Source organism: Panthera leo, chromosome C2 (assembly GCF_018350215.1).
Source record: "Panthera leo isolate Ple1 chromosome C2, P.leo_Ple1_pat1.1, whole genome shotgun sequence".
NCBI lineage: Eukaryota > Metazoa > Chordata > Mammalia > Carnivora > Felidae > Panthera > Panthera leo.
Window position 1 is genome coordinate 126,582,035 of NC_056687.1, and position 18,846 is coordinate 126,600,880.

Below are 18,846 nucleotides of genomic sequence, written 5' to 3' on the forward strand. Positions count from 1 at the left end.
AACTCACGGACCGCGAGATCGTGACCTGAGCCGAAGTCGGCGCTCAACCGACTGAGCCAACCAGGCTCCCCAAGAAATTCTGAAGTTTGACCGCTCAGATATTTGGTGAAGAGCTTGGCTTGAGTAACGTTCATTCTTTTAAAATTTGACTGTTAGTTTTCATTTCACAGCAAACTAGTTTTATTCCTTTCCCCAAACCGGAAATAGATTTTTCTTTTTCACCCCACTGCTTTCTTGGCATACATGTTTAGCTGTCATTCGTGTCATTGTAGTAGTACTTACTTAAAATGATATAATTGTTGTAATAAACTTTATAATAATTGGTTAAGTTTATAATTATTGGCCAAGATACTCTACTCTGTATCACCATTTTTAGTGATTTATGCATATGTGTCATATTCTTTCCTTCCTATCTTTAGTTAAAATGCATATTTTTTTGTCATACCAGGGAGCTAATGGGTGTGGCTGCTTGAATAAGAGAACTAATATATTTTTTGAAACCTTAGTTTGTTATTTTATTAACCTGTTGATATTTTGAGGCATATATTTGCTTTTTGGTTTACTACTAAAATAAACGTGTCGAAGTGTAAGAGAACCTATTTTTTAAGTGCTGTTCAGTCTTCAGTCAAAGACTTAAGAAAAACAGACCTGGATTAGGAGTCTCTACCAAGAGGAAAATAGTGCTGTCTTCTTAGGAGAGTTGTTCTGTGATCTGAAATTCATTTCTCTTTGACTTGAGCTCATTATTCTTTATAGTAGCAATCATGCTTATGAATTTTGCCTAATGAAAAGATTTTTAAGAGGTTTAGGCTTCAACATATGCCTGCAAAACTATATTTGGCACAGGTTTTTTTTTTTTTTTTTTTTTTTTTGCAAGACTAAAAACTGGCTTTAAGAACAGTTTTAATTGTCCAAAACAGTTAATTCGTTTGTGTTCATTTGTTAAGTGATATGTATGATCTTCTTATGGTGTTGTCATTTTTGTTCTTAACTGAATCCAGAGATTATTTCCTTGTATGTTTCTAGGAGATATCCTACTAGTTATTGTTTTGAAAACATTCGTTACATCTTTAGTTTTGGAGTGTAATTTTGGTGCCGTAATTCAGAGATGTAAAAAAGGTCATAGAATCCTTTTTTAAATGGGAGTGGTAGGCTCTATCTATCACAGTAAGTGTCATGTAGCTGGGCCTCAGAAATTGTTTAATGGATTGAGGAAAGAGAAATGCTTTCTTAAATGAAGGTAGCCTAAAAAGTTAACTCTTTGGCAAAGGTGAAGAATGGGGATATTTAGGTCAGTGGGTTGGATTATGGAAGGATTATTGAGACCTTATGTCAGACTTTTGACACTGGTTAGAAGTGTATTTTCCCACTCCTTACGTGTACATTAATACTGCTTTTGGAGACTGAATGTAGGCTGGACTATCTCATTTTAATCATAGTAGTTTAATACGTATGTATTTACTTATTTTGTATGATAGGTTATATGTTTGTACACATTTAATGTATACACAGAGTCTTCACTTAAGGTTTCTAATGTTGTAACTTCTTAGACTGGTACGTAGACTAAGCTTTTTTGTTGGAATCTCTTTGTAGGAACATAGTGCAGTGCTTTATATAGCATATGTGTTCACTTGGAACATTTAAGCTTAACTTTAGAAATTGAACTTCATTAGAAATTGAAGTTGGTGTATAGAGAATCCAGGCAGGACTCTTGTAGCCTCAGTTTCTGTGCAGTAAGGATTTCCTGACCCTCACAAAACTATTGTTGAGCATCCATCCTCCCCTTACTGTCACTTTTTCTGTCCTACCCTACCCCCCACTATGCATTATTGCCAGTACCCATGCCTGTTTCTTCTTTCCCTTCAAAAGGTTTCACATCTTATGGTTAATAATTGATTCTTCTATGGCCCAGTTTCAGTGATCATTCTTTTTGATGAAGGAAACTGAAATGTCTCAGTGGATGTCATGGACTTAATAGCAGAAGTAGGGATGATGCTGGGTAAGTAGAAAAAACCCTAGGTTGGGAATCAGTAGATTCTGCTTCTATTTCTTATTTTCAGTAACAAGCTGTGTAATCTTATGAAAGTCCATCTTGGTTAAAATGGCACAAGTTGATTTCCAAGGTCGCTCCCAGCTCTAATGTGCTTTTTGTAATTCATTCATTGTACTTTATTAGGTGCTGGCTTATGTGCCAACATGGGCTTAAAAATAGAGAGCTAAATAAGTTTCTAGCCTTGAATGAAACCAAGTGAATGGTGACAATATATTGTGAGAAGTGATATATTAGGCGACTGTGCAGAGTGCTTTTTTAAATAAGCTGCGGGGTAGGAATTAAGGAACGCTTCCTCTTGGAGGTCATATTTGAATTGATTTTTAAGAATAGTTTACTTCACAAGGAAGGAAGGACATTCTAGGAAGAGCAATTCACAGAGGAATGAGTAAGCATGGCATGTTTTGGAGTGTCCAGTGGTAGCTGAGGATGGAATATGGAGTTTGTATGGAATGGAAAGGGGATGGAAAAAGCTTAATGGTATGAAGTTTTGGGTGGGGAGGTTTGGTAGGGGCCAGATTCTGAAAGGTCCTTGGATTTTTAAAGGCTGCTTAAAGGTTTTAAAGGCTGGTTAAAGGTTTTTTGTTTTACATTTTTTATGTCTTTATGAGGGGTTTTGAAAAGAGAGACAAAATCAGACTTGTGTTCTAGAAAGATTACTTGGTGGTAGTGTGGAAGGTGGCCTGGAGCAGGTGAAGTCAAGGCAGGAAGAGAAGCTAGAAAACTTGCAGTATTCAGGGTGAGAAATGGTGAGGGTTCAGTTAAGGCAGGAGTAGTCATGGGGATTAAACCTGAAGGGTGGACCTGGCAGACTTAGAAACATGCAGTGAGACTCTGGAGCCCAGATGTGGAATTCTGGTGAAGAGACTAGATGGTGTATCAAGTTTATCTAGTTTGATTTCTGGGTGAATAATGTCAGCATCCAAGAGAATAAGGGATGCAGGAGGAGGAGCAGGTTTTTAGGTGGGGGGTTAGGGGAAGTATGTTTATATTTCCCCTTGTTTAGTTTGAGTGATCAAAGGAGAGATGAGATTCCTGGTAGGCAGTTAGATAAATGGGTCTGGACTTAGGAGAGAAGATTAGAGCCAGAGGTAAAGATTCAGTTTATAAATGGTAATTGAACCAGCTTTATGGGCAAATCACTCTGGAAGGAATGTGTGGAGCAGTTTTTAACTTGGGGTATCGTATCTCTCCTTCAGAAAGATTCATGATCCCTATGAGATTCCATACAGCAATTTGTTTTTTTGCCTGTGTGTATAATGAGATTCTCAAAGGGGTCTGTGAACCAAGATTACTGTGGAACACTGGAATGGAGTAAGAAGGATGGATCTTAATATAGAAACATGGGGAATACTGAAATTAAGGAGACGACAGAAGAAGAAGTTGTAAGACGTTGAGGAGACAGTGTTAGGAGAGAACAGAGGAGAGCAACCCTTCCTTTTAAGGAAGAATGATCAACAAGAAATGCCCATTGGTTTGAGAGCAGCAATTTTTACCTTCCTTTAGAAGATTGAGTCTAGGGAAATACTTTAGTATATGAACAACTGGAAGGGAAATTGCTATAGGGAAGGAAGGTTGAAAGTAGAAATGTGAAAAGGTATGAATAGTTAGGTGGGTAACTGATGAAGGGAGGATTGGAGCCAGAGCAGTAGAGGATGGAAGACTTACCTTGGAGGAAAGAAGAAAAGGGTGTTTGTGTGTGTGTATGTTGGACAGGAGTGGGTGTGAGGACAGTGGGAAGTGGGGAAAGAGGGAGAATATTTAAATATGTAAAGCCTCTGGTAATTTGCAACATTTATTGGATTTTATTTTGAAACTTTTATAGAAAATTTCAACATACCAGATAGAACTTTCTGTGACCTCAATAATTATTGATAGCCAATGGTAAGACTTTTGATACACTCTATGAATCTTGCCATAAAATCTTATAATCATCAAATTTTAGGACTGGAAAGAACCTAGATAGTCACTTTATAGCTTTAATAAATGGAGGACCAAGTCTCTTAATTTTTTTTTTTTTTTTTTTTTTTTTGAGATAGTGAGTGGGAGCGGGGGAGGGTCAGAGAGAGAGGGAGACACAGAATCTGAAGCAGGCTTCAGGTTCTGAGCTGTCAGCACAGAGCCTGACAGCGGGGCTCAAACCCGCTAACCGTGAGATCAAGACCTGAGCCAAAGTCAGATGCTCAACTGACTGAGCCACCCAGGCACCTCAGGCCAAATCTCTTTTAAAAGCACATCATTATTATTCATTACATATATTTACTCAAAATTGATCAGATTTGGACAGTTAACAGAATTAACTAATTATAATGAATGCCATATATGCACTACCCAAATCCCCACTCAAGATTGAAAGACTTCATTCTCTTAATCACTGAGAGTGTTGCTGGGGCTGTCAGACCTTCCTGGGAATTGCCCTTGGACGAAGAGAACCTCTCAGTCAAGCTCACACCCCTTCCTGGGAGTAGCCTGTGTCTGAAGACCAGTCTATTAAAGACCTGGGTCCCTTGCCTCAACGTAGGGCATCCTTAAGCCCCATCTTAGTTCTGAGTTTCAGAGCTTCCAGTGGGGTCATCTGAGGCCTTTGTTGTGATTCTATCCCAGCCTAACTTGATCTTTGTCAGCTCCTTCCTTTTCCTTCCTTTCTCTGCAAGTGGTAATCCTGAGTGCCCCAGGGAAACTTCTGGCACACTTAAGAGTTTGAGTGGCTAGGGACCTGACTTCCAACACTGATGAACTTTAAAATTTCTTTTGATTTATAACAGATTTGCCAAACTTTAAAGGATTAACATCTACCAGTTTTCCATGTTTCTGGGAAATATCCAGGCAAATGTTGAAAGATAAAATTGTGTAATAATGTAATAAAAAATTTAATTTTATAGTGCCAAACATACAGAAAAAATCATTAGGACTTGTTTTAGGATGGGATAAAAAGAGGAATACTTTCTTAAACATGTTGAACAAAGATCTTGGCATTTAGTTAGCTTTTTCCCTCCTTCTCCCATCATTCATTGTTTGTATTTCTGCTGTCTTGTTTTTATTGCCTATGTAAATTGAAAGTTGACCTTCACCCCATTTGAGATCAGACTCATGTTTTCATTGATTTTTCTTGAGAATTTTAAAAATATGGCCAATTTTTCTTTTGTGGTCATACTGTAGAGAATGGAAGTCTATGAAGTCTATTTGAAACAAATACGGTTAGATTGAGTCTATACAAAAGTCTTGCCCTCATGGTTGAGGAAAGATGTGCCTAGCAGAATCCAAGACTACATTCCTAAACAAAATACTTGATTTTCTGCCTGCAGCATTTTGAGAGTGCCTTTCCAAGATCAAGTGTGCCACCTGTCATCATTCAGTCAAATGTTTTGTCATTGCTATAAGTTACCATCCTGTCTTGGATCCAAAAGCTTCAGAGCAATGTCATTTGGCTGGCAACAACATTCTTCTTGCTTTTAATAAAGCTCCCCTCTCTTTGTCAGTATTTCTTTTTGTTTATGTGACTGTAGACATATTCAAGGTGGTCAGTGAAGTTATCTGTGCCATTTGGAAAGGAATGGCTGATGAAATGTACCTTAACTTATTCAAAAGTAATTGCTTGATTCAGTAATATGCGTGAAACTGGAAAACTTTCTATTTAAGAACTCTACTTTTTTTGAGTATTTTAAGATAACCAGTTAGTACTATTTTTTTCTTAAGTTTCTTCAGGAATGATTTTAAGAAAATCTTGTGGAATATAATGATTTCATTTTAGTAAGTAAAGTTTTGTCATTTATTCTTTTCTTCCCTTTGCTTTATAACTCTAATAAGAGTTAATGGTTGCTTTTTATTTTCTAATTAGTTTTGATATGGGTCCATTTGTTGGGAAGCAAATCTAGATTGTTAGGGAAACATTTTACTGAGTTAATATATAGGAATGTATCTTTTGTGGTATCTCTTCTGTTTTTATGTTGCTTGCGTTATCAGCAAAAACAAAAAACTGCTTCCTGTCTTTTGTAGAATGCCACATGTTTTACAATTGATGGGTTCTGTACTATTTTAATTTTTCTCTTTCATTATTTTGGTAAAACTGGTTGAGGTATTATTTAAAAAGATTGATCTTTTTTTCCCCTCTTCCCAGATATTTTCCCATATATATAAGTATTGTAAGATTTGTGTCTTCTTGTGGATTCCTTGAGTGTTTAATATTCTAGTTTCCAAGAATGCTTCTTGAGAAGTGGTATTACGGTTTTAATCATTAACCATGACCTGCCTGTGTGCATTTTTCACTTTCTGATAGTGGCATTTCAGGATGTTGTTCATGTGAGTCTTTGGCTAATTTTTCCTGATCCTCAAGTATCATCTCAGATACAAGTAAGATTTATATAAAATTACTTGCATTATTTGAGGTTATTGATTAGGCAATCCTTGTTGCTATAATAGAAGCATTTCTGGGAGGAGTTCTGGAGAGGGGTTGGTGATAAATACAGAATGTTTTGGTTCTGATAAATGCTCTTTTGTGCATATGCCATTTTACTTAGAATTATATGATCCATTTTTGTCAAATGCCAAAATTAACCCATTGAGATAGATTAATTCCTTAAACCATTTTCTGTTTTTTTTAAGTTTATTTATTTATTTTGAGAGAGTGAGTGCATGCTGGAGGGAGGCAGGGAGAGGAGGAGGAGAGAGAGAGAGAGAGAAAGAGAGTAAATCCCAGCAGGCTCTCCACACTGACAGCTCAGAGTCCATTGCAGGGCTCAATCCCACAAACAGTTGAGATCATGACCTGAGCCGAAATCGAGTCAGATGCTTAACTGACTGAGCTACCTAGGTGCCCCACCATTTTCCATTTTTTTAAATCAGTTTTCGTTTTACAGAAATTACTTACATTGGGATCTTTTTTTCCCATATAAACTCTAAAATGAGAACCAGTGATTCTTTAGTCCCTCTGTTGTTCATGTCTAATTTGTTTATATTACATTTTAACCTGTAGTAGCTTTTGCCATTGTAGGTTTTATTTTATTGTTATTGCCAGTTCCAGTGTTCACTGGATCATTTTTTAGTCATTAACAACTTTTGCTAAACATTTGAGCAATAACCACTTTTTCTTTTTCTTGTGTCCCCTCTCTGCACTCCCTAAACTTAATTTCCCCCAGTAATCTGGTGAAAATATTAGTGGAGTTAAGTGCTGTCACAGTTAAAGTGGAGAAGCAGATCTTGCTTTTGTACCTGAGTAAGACCTAATTTACTTGGTAGTCTGCATGTCAACATAAAATGTATAGTATGGCTACTTTTACCAGTGGTATTTTGAAGTGAATGAATTGCCAGTTAGTTGCTTTTTTAAAAATTGGGATCATTTATGTGTTTAGAAGAGTTTGCTCAGAGATTAATGATATTCTTGTTTGCTTATGCCAGGGAGGAGTGCCTTTTCCTTGAATGGAGAAGGGGCAAGCTGATGTGGGACCTAGTTAAAATTTGTTTATTTATTTTGGTGGTGGTGGTCTTTCAAACTTTAGCTGCTCTGTAAATCTTGATGCATTTATTCTCTTCAGTGGTAGGGATAAAATGCATGGCAACCAATCCAAATGCTAGCTTTGATATACTAATACTGAAAAGTAATGATTTGAGTCATGTATGTTAAATCTGTGGGAAAGTTTTATGGCTAAAAAGCATGTTTATTGAGAAAAGTGTAATTTATAAAATCTGTTTAAAAAATTTTTTTTTAGCGTTTATTTTTGAGACAGAGAGAGACAGAACATGAACGGGGGAGGGTCAGAGAGAGGGAGACACAGAATCCGAAACAGGCTCCAGGCTCCGAGCTGTCAGCACAGAGCCTGATGGGGGGCTCGAACTCACGGACCGTGAGATTATGACCTGAGCCGAAGTCAGATGCTTAACCGACTGAGCCACCCAGGCGCCCCTATGAAATATGTTTTGATGGCTGAATTAAAGCCCTTTTCTAGTGCTTTAAAAGTTTTTTCTCAAAGCTAAGTATGGCTTAAAAATTACTTAGATTGTTGATTTAGGTGTGATAATGGCATTGCAGCTTAGAAGAAAAAGTATTTTGTAGTGATTAATACTGATGTTTATATATAGAGAAGTGAATTAACGATCTGGGACTTGTTTGAAATACTTAACAAAAGGGTATATGAAGCAAATGTAGCATAATCTGGATAATTATTAAATTTGGGTGGTAATATATGAGGGGTAATTGTACTATTTTCTGATTTTGTCTGAAAATTTTATTGTAATAAAAAGTTTCACAAAATTAAGAACATTAAAAAATCTGGTATTACGTATATTAGTAAATTAATTACCTGCAGTTCTGTATTCCTAGAAATTCCTAGAATTGCCATTGTGGTAATCTAAAACTAAGACTTAGTTTCAAATTATAATTGGCTGATTTGGGGATGGGAACAGTTAATAAGAGGGAGAACAGATAAACAATTAGTAACTTTTTTTAGTTGAGAAGTAAAAAATGAGTATTGAGTCGTTAGTCTTTTGGGGTCAGTATAGCATCATTTAATGTTTAAAACAGAGCACATATTATCAAATTCATTTAGTTACTAGACAACTTGTATTATGTAAAGGAAATATTTCCTGTGATATATTGCAGGTTCAGGATTCAAGGCAATGCAGTGAGAAATTTTTCTATCACGAACAATACATTTTTTGAAATCAGATGTGTTTTTTTGAGCAAGTTATTTTTTGCACTTGAATGTGAAACTATGTGGAATATGATCAAAGCTAAAATTAAACTTTGCAAATTCTCCCCGGTTTTTTTTAAACTTAGAAAAAATTTTTAACTTTGTTTATTAAAAAAAATTGTTTATTTTTGAGAGAGAGGCAGTGTGAGTGGGGGAGGGGAAGAGAGAGAGGCTCTCTGAAGCAGACTCCAGGTTCTGGGCTGTCAGCACATAGCCTGACACAGGGCTTGAACCCACGAACCATGAGATCATGACCTGAGCTGAAGTTGAACGCTTAACCGACTGAGCCACCCAGGCACTCCAAGTTTATTTATTTTGAGAGAGAAAGAGCACAAGTGTGCACGAGCCAGGGAGGTGCACAGAGAGAGTGAGAGAATCCCAAGCAGGCTCCCCCGTGCTGTCAGTGCAGAGCCCGCTGTGGGGCTCAAACCTACGAACCATGAGATCATTACCTGAGCATCAAGAGTCAGATCCTTAACCAACTGGAGCCACTCAGGTGTCCCTCCTCCTCAGTTTTTATAGTAGAGTCTGCAGTGAGTGATACATTTCCCCTTGATTCATAATGCCCATCCATTTTATTTTCTATGTTAGATGTATTTTTACAGTTGTAGAAGTGTTATCTAACATTTCTTTTTTTGGATGGTGGGGAGGAGTTTCCTTGGGGGCATATAATAGGTATATGGGTAACACTTACCTAGCTCTAAGAACCCCCTGAATCTTTTTCAATTCTTCCTCCTATTGCTGGAGCTGCCTTTGTTGTGAAGTGTAAAGAACCCTCTGGGAAGCTTTTGGGAGTTAGGATGATTAGCTGAGTGCATAAAACAAGATTGCCTAAAGGCATCTTTAATGGTACGTTACAGATCAAAGTATTTCTGTTGGGGAATGATTGGACAATCCAGTAGGTAATACGAAACCAGGTAATGGAGATTCTTAAGAACTCAGTGGTGGTGGAATACTGAATCAGAGTTTTTGGATGCTTTCTAGTCTATTTTCAGTTCTCAGTATTAGACATACTCTCTTAATACCTCAGAAAGGGATACAAAGATGTGTAAGGTATAAATCCTTTAAGGTGTTTGGTATTTCAGGGGGAGTTTTGATTGAAGTGACTGTTGTAAAGATCAGTGATAGAATGAAGGCAGTCCTTACCACTTAGCTTGTACAGTTTGCATATTATTAGGGGTTACAAAATGATGACATTCAAATTATATCATGTGTTCTTCATTTATTAGCTGCAATTATTCCTGTAAAGAGAAACTTTTCATCTATGATTGGGTTACTTGGTAGTGTAGTTGATATATAGTTAAGTCAGAATACTTGAAGAATGCTTGCTCTTTATTTACCACTTTTGAAAGTATGAGCTGGTTCACTAGCATCCTGAAACTGAGTTTTCCTTTCTTCCTTCCTTCTTTTCTTCTTCCCTCCCTACCTCCCTCCCTCCCTTAAATCCATCCATGAACTCAGAGATTTGAACTTTTTAGATATGCTTCATTCCATTTTATTTATGCATGTTCAGATTTGTTCATGTTTGGTCAGCAGGAACCTCTTCAGGTTTGCTCCTGAGTCCCTTTAACACAGTTATGATCTTTGATAATTTCCTTGCTTTCTAGTAACAAGGTAATCAAAATTCATCTTGTCTAATTTATGTCACAGTTCTGGAAACAGTTATTTGTCCAAGAAGCCCTGATTCCTTTGAATAGGAAATTGTTTTTCAGTACCATTATCTGAGTTTATTGCTACTGGGGTTAGTCCCTTGCTTCCAGGCCTTTTCAGTGTGTAGTGCTAGGAAATCTCCATATTTAAGAAGAAAACATGAATTTATACTGATAAGTCAATTGAAATTCAGAACTACAGGATTTTCTGCTTAACTTTTTCTATCTTCTGACTTCTTCCTACTACAAAAACCACAAAAAACAGACTTTCAAGGATATCCACATTTACTTTATCCTACAGTAGACATCAACACTTTCACAGTAACTACTGACACTTACCAACATTGCGATTACTGAAAAAACAAAACAAGGATGCTAGGATTAGTCAATTTTCTGTGTTACAAAGTCATTTAAAATAGTTAATCTTTGAATGGTTATACCATCAATTTGGTATAAAATTATAATTACTTGTTTTTCATTTTTAGGGATTTCTTTTAAAATTTTAGTTTGTGGGGTACCTGGGTGGCCTTGGTTGAGTGTCTGACTTTGGCTCAGGTCATGATCTCATGGTTCGTGGGTTCTTACCCACATTGGTTCTTACCCATGTTGGGTTTTGCACTGATATTGCAGAACCTGCATTGAAGTAGTCTGTCTCCCGCTCTCTCTCAAAAATAAATAAACATAAAAAAAAAAAAATAGTTTGTTATATAATTATGTAAAACATTTACATGGTTTGAAAGTTAAAAGCTACAAAACAGGTTAAACCCAGAATAGTGTAGTTCTTTCCCTGTTTGCTTTGTTCGTTCTCTCCAATAAGTAGGGTATTCTTTTAACCTTACAGCTTATTCTTTTAAGCATATACATATGTATCTCTATATTCATATCTTCCCCATCCTACCTTAAATAAATTCAAGGGTATTTATTCTAAGAAGTCTTATATTGAGTGGAAGGTTGGATTTCATAACTACTGGTGCTTTGTTTTTTTTGTTTTTGTTTTTGTTTTTTTAATTTTAGAGTTGTGCAACCATCACCCTGCCAGGATATTAGAACATTTTCATCACGGCCAAAAAGTTCCATTGTGCCCATTTACAGTTAATCCTGGTTCCTGGTCCCAGCCCTAGGCAGCCACTGTCCACTTTTCTGTTATTTCTAGATATTTTATATAAATGAAATAATACAGTAATGTACTATTTTACATCTGGCTTCTTTCACTTAGCATGTTTTTAAAGTTAATCATGTTGTAGCTTGTATACCAGTGGTTCTTTTAATTGCTGAACAGTATTCTGTTGTATGAATATATACATTTTGTTTATCTTACCAGTTGATGGACATTTGGATTGTTTCCAGTTTTTGTCTATTGTGAGTAATGCAGCTTTGCATATTCACATTTATATGGATGTATATTTTCATTTCTCTTTGAGAAGGTTCCTAGGAGCAGAATTCCTGGTTTATATGGTAAAATGTATGTTTAACTTTTTAAAGAAACTACCAGACTGTTTTTCAATGTGATTTATACTTTACATTCTCACCAGCAATACAGAAGGGTTCTAGTGTCTCCACATCTCTGCCAACTGTTGGTGTACTTTCTGTCATTTTGAATTTATCCTTTCTAATAGGTGTGTAGCAGTGTGGTAAGGTTTTACTTTTAATGATACTGAGAATGTGTTCATGTGCTTATTAGACATTCATTTTTTTTGGTGAAATGTTTCTTTAAATCTTTTGCCCATGTTTAATATAGAGTTGTCTTTTTACTCATTTGTATGAAATGTTTTAATATGTTATAAGCCCCTTATCATTTACTTTTTCAACTTTACATTTACAAATACTTTTTTGTATATACAAATACAAATGTATTTTGTATATACAAATACAAATGTATTTACAAATACATTTACAAATACTTTTTCACAGTCTGTGGATTATCTTTTCATTTTCTTAATGGTGTCTTTTGAAGCACATATTTTTAATTTTGTGCAAATCCATTTTATATTTTTTTCCCTTTTGAAGATTGTGTATTGATGTCACATCTAACACTTTGCCCAACCCAAAGTTATGATTTTCTCCTGTGTTTTTCTTCTAGAATTTTAGGTCTTACGTTTAGGTGTTTGTGATCCATTTTGAGTTAATATTTGTGTGTGTTGTAAGATAAGGATCTGAACAGTTGTTGGTTTTTGTTTTTGGCATTTGAGTATTGAATTGTCCCACGTGATGTGTGGAAAATACTCTCCCTTTTGAATTATCTGGGCGCTCGTTGCACAAATCAGTTGACTATAAATGTAAGAATTTTCATTCTGGACTCTCTTTTCCATTGATTTATATGCTTATCCTTTTGGCACTACCACATTGTTTTGATTACTGTAGCTTTAAAGATGATTTTGGAATTTGATAGAATAAGTCTTCTGACTTTGCTGTTTTAAAAAATTGTTCTGGCTATCCCAGGTCCTCTGATTCCCTAAGAATTTTAGAAACAATCTGTCAATTAAAAAACAAAACGAAACAACTCACCTGAGATTCTCATAAGGATTACATTGAATTTATAGATCAACTTGGGATGAATTTTCTTTTTTTTTTTTTTAACTTTTTTTTTTAAACATTTATTCATTTTTGAGAGACCGAGACAGAGCATGAGCAGGGGAGGGGCAGAGAGAGAGACACACAGAATCTGAAGCAGGCTCCAGGCTCCGAGGTGTCAGCACAGAGCCCAACGTGGGGTTCAAACCCACAAACTGCAAGATCATGACCTGAGCCAAAGTCGGACGCTTAACCATCTGAGCCACCCAGGCGCTCCGGGGTGAATTTTCATCTTGTGTTTAACCTGGGCTTATGCAGCCTCAGGCTGCTAAGAACTGTGCTGTTTGCCTTCTCCAGCTGAGTAGCTTCTGAGAAGTCACTTTGAGTGATCATGTCTCTGGGTCTTGGCTTTATCCTCTGCACTAAAAATGGAGTGAGTCCCCTGCCATCACAGCAGCTTCTGGTCCTCATAGGGTAACACTGATGGAGCTGGGTGGTGGTCAGGGAGAACTGGGCAGCCCCAGACCAGAACACCACAGATTCTCAATGTTGTTAGTTGAAATCAAGCTTATTTTATTTTATTTTACTTTATTTATTTTGTTTTATTTTTAAAAATTTTTTAATATTTTAACTTTTTTTAAATTTTATTTTTTTAAATTTACATCCATATTAGTATAAAAATCAAGCATTTTTCAAACATAAATGCTTCTCAAATAATTTTATGTCTTTGGAAATGAAAATGACTCATTTTGTAAAAAAATTTTCAGGTTTATAATTGCTTTTAAGGGAGAAGGTTTGCTGATTCCACTTGCCTATGATTCAAAGTACCTTCTTTCCTATGCCTGAGTCTTAAATTACATAGTTTGTATGAGAAAATAGGTGCTGCTTTGATTTTATTGCTAACTATTTGTCCTGAATTGAGGACCAAGCACATTGCTTCTTTGAGGAGTAGGATGGAAATAGGGACTGAATCTAGTTGCTTTCCCCTTCCTGACACACAACCTACACAGGTCATTTTTAATTTGGGAGTTATATCTGGTTGGAAGACTATTTTCACTTTTATACGATACTGCTTTACTTCAGATATTTGTGGTTTATGACTAGGATCGTTTGTATTTTGTCAGAAGAATTTGAGTCAGGTAATATGCCCCTTTTTTCCTTTTGAAACATTTAAACATAATTTTTTTTTGTCACTGTATTTTGATTTTCTGTAGGAGAACAATTTGAGTTTAGTGTAGTACTTCCTTTTTTCTTTTGATACATGAACATAGTTCTTTTTCATCTTAACTATATTTTAATCTTTTCTTAGTTTATGATTAGTGTATATAATGTAAAATGGTTTGAAATTATACTTTTTTGGGTGAAGATGCCTTGGTACTAATACCCTTCAACAGAGTTTAATGAGGGTGGGGACTAAGTGTCTCTCTTTCCCAATGTTTAATACAAAATAAACAGTATGATTTTGTTCAGTACGTTGTAGCATTATTGTGTTGCATTAGGTTGAAGTTCCAAGGGTTTTAAGCTTAGTTTGTGCTTTTGGTGACTGATCTTCACCTCTTTATAGCCTTTGGAGAAGAGCATAAGAAAGTGGACCAGAACATACTGTTTGGGAGAGAAACATAGAATCAAGGAAGATTCTGGTTTGAGATAAAGGAATGGGGAATATGGCATGGAAGTGAAGTACACTATTGAGTATTTTTCCATTTCCTGTAAGATCTGTTTTTTGTTACCTGGTCTGGTGAGTTTAACCCATCTCAATAGATTACTTAAAATCTCATCTTAACTTCAGTATACGAAGTCATAAGTTTGTTTTACTAAAATCTTTGCTTTCCTCCTTTTTCCCTCTTAGGACATTTGCTACAAGATCCTATTGCACCCACCAACTCCACCTGCCAACATTATGTCTGCAAACCTTGTAAAGGCAAGAAAATGATGATGAAACCTTCATGTAGCTGGTGCAAAGACTATGAGCAATTTGAGGAAAACAAGCAGTTAAGCATCCTAGTGAACTGCTACAAAAAACTATGTGAATATATAACACAGACTACATTGGCACGGGATATAATAGAAGCGGTCGACTGTTCTTCTGATATTTTGGCTTTGCTTAATGATGGATCATTGTTTTGTGAGGAGACAGAAAAACCCTCAGATTCATCCTTTACTTTGTGTTTAACACATTCCCCTTTACCTTCGACCTCAGAACCCACAGCTGATCCTCAAGCTAGTTTATCTCCAATATCTGAAAGCACCCTCAGCATTGCTATTGGCAGTTCTGTTATCAATGGTTTGCCTACTTATAATGGGCTTTCGATAGATAGATTTGGTATAAATATTCCTTCACCTGAACATTCAAACACAATTGATGTATGTAACACTGTTGACATAAAAACTGAGGATCTGTCCGACAGCTTGCCACCTGTCTGTGACACAGTAGCCACTGACTTATGCTCCACAGGCATTGATATCTGCAGTTTCAGTGAAGATATAAAACCCGGTGATTCTTTATTACTGAGTGTTGAGGAAGTGCTTCGCAGCTTAGAAACTGTTTCAAATACAGAGGTTTGTTGCCCTAATTTGCAGCCCAACTTGGAAGCCACTGTATCCAATGGACCTTTTCTGCAGCTTTCTTCCCAGTCTCTTAGCCATAATGTTTTTATGTCCACCAGCCCTGCACTTCATGGGTTATCATGTACGGCAGCAACTCCGAAAGTAGCAAAATTGAATAGAAAACGATCCAGATCAGAAAGTGACAGTGAGAAGGTTCAGCCACTTCCAATTTCTACTATTATCCGAGGCCCAACGTTGGGGGCATCTGCTCCTGTGACAGTGAAACGAGAGAGCAAAATTTCTCTTCAACCTATAGCAACTGTTCCCAATGGAGGCACAACACCCAAAATCAGCAAAACTGTACTTTTATCTACTAAAAGCATGAAAAAGAGTCATGAACATGGATCCAAGAAATCTCACTCTAAAACCAAGCCAGGTATTCTTAAAAAAGACAAAACAGTAAAGGAAAAGATTCCTAGTCACCATTTTATGCCAGGAAGTCCTACCAAGACTGTGTATAAAAAACCCCAGGAAAAGAAAGGGTGTAAATGTGGGCGTGCTACTCAAAATCCAAGTGTTCTTACATGCCGCGGCCAACGCTGCCCTTGCTACTCTAACCGCAAAGCCTGCTTAGATTGTATATGTCGTGGCTGCCAAAACTCCTATATGGCCAATGGGGAGAAGAAGCTGGAGGCATTTGCTGTGCCAGAAAAGGCCTTGGAGCAGACCAGGCTCACTTTGGGCATTAATGTGACTAGCATTGCTGTACGCAATGCTAGTACCAGCACCAGTGTAATTAATGTCACAGGGTCCCCAGTAACAACGTTTTTAGCTGCCAGTACACATGATGATAAAAGTTTGGATGAAGCTATAGACATGAGATTCGACTGTTAAATCAGTGGGTCTTTAAACCTACCTCTGGTAGGGAAATAGCTACAGTTTTACGGCAGCTATGGTTTTGTTGGTTTAACTTGCCGGAGCTCCTGCATATAGATCACTTGTATCAAGTGTTTTCATTGCTAAGTTATATGTGTTAGTGTCGGGGAAATAGTTTGCAGATAATGGAGGAGTAACCCTACAACTATATGTCCTTAGTTCTTACAGAACCTCATAGTTTGAGAACAAATGCTGATGCAACTGATTTATACAAAATGAACTTTGGCAAGGAAAATAACATTAACCTCATTGTTTATGGTCATGCTTTGTGCATAATCAAAGTTTATGATTAAAGTGTAAGGAAGTGGTATCTAGTCAGTCCATAAAGATTGTGCTAATATTTTGTGAAAAAGTAGCCATTAGTTTGTTCAGGAGACTCAGTGCTGCCTTCAGATGCTATTGATGTTTCTCCTGTTGAAAAGCTGATGTGTCCAGCTCAACCTTTGTGCTGATGTAATACCATTTCTGATCATGAAAATTGGCTACTGGTGTATGTAGCAGTTCTTAAATCAGCAGTATTATGAAAGAAAATTTGCCCCTCATTAGAATGTTGAAATCTGTCTTTTAAAAAGTGAACAAACTGAAATTCTGTCAGACTGCAGATGTTTAGCTGTTTATGCTATAGAACTCTTCTGAATTGAGTCCCTTTTATAGTTAACGTCTGACTCATTTCTAGGAAAAAATTTGAAATCCTTCCTTCACTTTTAGCAATGTTATGATTAGATAAATGAAGTGGAGAAGAGCAGTTTTATTCTGAAGGTAATTGAATTTAGATTATAAAATGTGACAGAATTTTAAAAAAAATTATAAAAATTTTTATTTAGAAGTTGGGATTTATTTAAAATAATTTTGGAATAATGCCCCAAAACTTAACCAGATTTATGCATTGTATTTATTGCTATTGGCCACTTCTTTGATTTTTTTTTTTTTTTTTTTTGTTCCTCTGATAGTTTCATCCTTTATTTTGAATATGCTCCTTCTCTTTTCTTTCTCTTTCGGTGCTATTTGTTATGAAGGCTTCTTTATAGAGGCCAAATAAAAATGCCTTTTTATGAAGCCTGTGCATTTAGGTAGGTTTGAAGCTAGGAGGTTGTTTTTTTTTTTTTAGAATGCTCTTTTGCATGTAAAGCACAAACTGTGTTTCAGTTTAAATGCATGTCTTCCCTTTAATTTTTATGGGGGAGACAAGTACAAACATTCTGTTGAAGGGAAATCTAGTCAGTTGCTTGAAAAGAGCACAGCCCAAACAAAACAAGGACTGACTAGGTTGTAAAGAAATGACCTTATGATTTAAAAGAAGAATTGCTGCTTTGACAGTGCTTATTTAAAGAAAAATACTGCTGGAAAATTTCCAATTTCTACTACGTTCACCATCTCTGATGAGATCTGACATGTTGAAGTTATGTTTTGATTTGGCACACAGCATGTTCAATGATGGTTACTCACCTAGTACAAGACATGGAGAAGAAACCTTTGGACACAGAGCAGATGACACCTCCTTCTGTTTTGTAGTGTATCCTGGTGTCATTTTCTGTGAATGTGGTCAGGTAGAGTTGTTTTTGTTGTTGTTGGGCCTTTTTTTTTTTTTTTTTTTTTTTTTTTTGTCTCTTTTGGTGGGGTGGGGGTGGGCTAAAGCCATAGGAAGAAAAATGTGATGTATGTGTCCAGTATGTACTATTTTGTTTTTGTTTTGCAAGAAGAGTTGAACTATTTTTGATAACAAGAGTAAATGGTGGAAAATGCTTCTTAGTTGTCTTGTCTTTATTTGCTTTCCAAGTTTTGGAATTTTATTTAATTCCTCTAAGTGTTAGCAGTGTCTTATGCAACATGTATTTGCCTAAAGTTTGTAACAGTTTTGTGTTGAACTCGGATGCCCTGCTATATAAACTTGTAAATCTGTTCTTTATTCACTAATGATCACTGCAAAAATGACTAGAACTGAGATTGTACACATGGATGATTAGGATATATTTTGCAAATCTCCCAAACTTTCCTAATATTATGATCTTAAAATTCATAGAATACTTTATTGCTTCCCAAGTTTGATAATTTTAGTTTTGTGTTTTTTGATGCATGGGAGGTTGGCAATATAGACAAAGCGGAAATCATTAGTATGTGAGGGCCTTGATTGTTATGTAATATTGCCAATGATGAATTCAGGTTGTTTTTAGCACAAGTTTCTCTTTTTTATGCTGGTATTCTCACTGCCACATTTTTGGAAACCTGTATTACACCTTAATTCTATCAATAAATGTTAGTTTTCTAATTCTATGTTGTAGAATACTGAGGAGTTTGGGATAGCATGCTCTGAATGGCCTATATTATATACATCTGGGGAAGAATAATTACAGTGCCTTGATTTTTATATTGTTTTTCTTTATACCATGAGTTATTTAGGAATGCTGACCAGTGGCTAACTAGGGATGATTAAGAAATTATTACTGAAGTAACTGGATTTACTTTATCA

The 18,846-nt window shown here is 36.1% G+C and overlaps 1 protein-coding gene across 2 annotated transcripts in view; it reads left to right on the top strand.

Annotated features, from left to right (window-relative positions):
* MSL2 (MSL complex subunit 2) overlaps nucleotides 1-18,650 on the top strand; it is a 35,445-nt gene extending 16,795 nt beyond the window's left edge. For both annotated transcript variants that reach the window (XM_042955657.1, XM_042955656.1), the window contains exon 2: nucleotides 14,746-18,650. In XM_042955657.1, coding sequence (XP_042811591.1) covers nucleotides 14,826-16,337 — 1,512 coding nt within the window. In that variant the 5' untranslated portion in view covers nucleotides 14,746-14,825 and the 3' untranslated portion in view covers nucleotides 16,338-18,650. The remainder of the gene's footprint in view (nucleotides 1-14,745) is intronic.
* The last annotated feature ends 196 nt before the right edge of the window (nucleotides 18,651-18,846 follow it).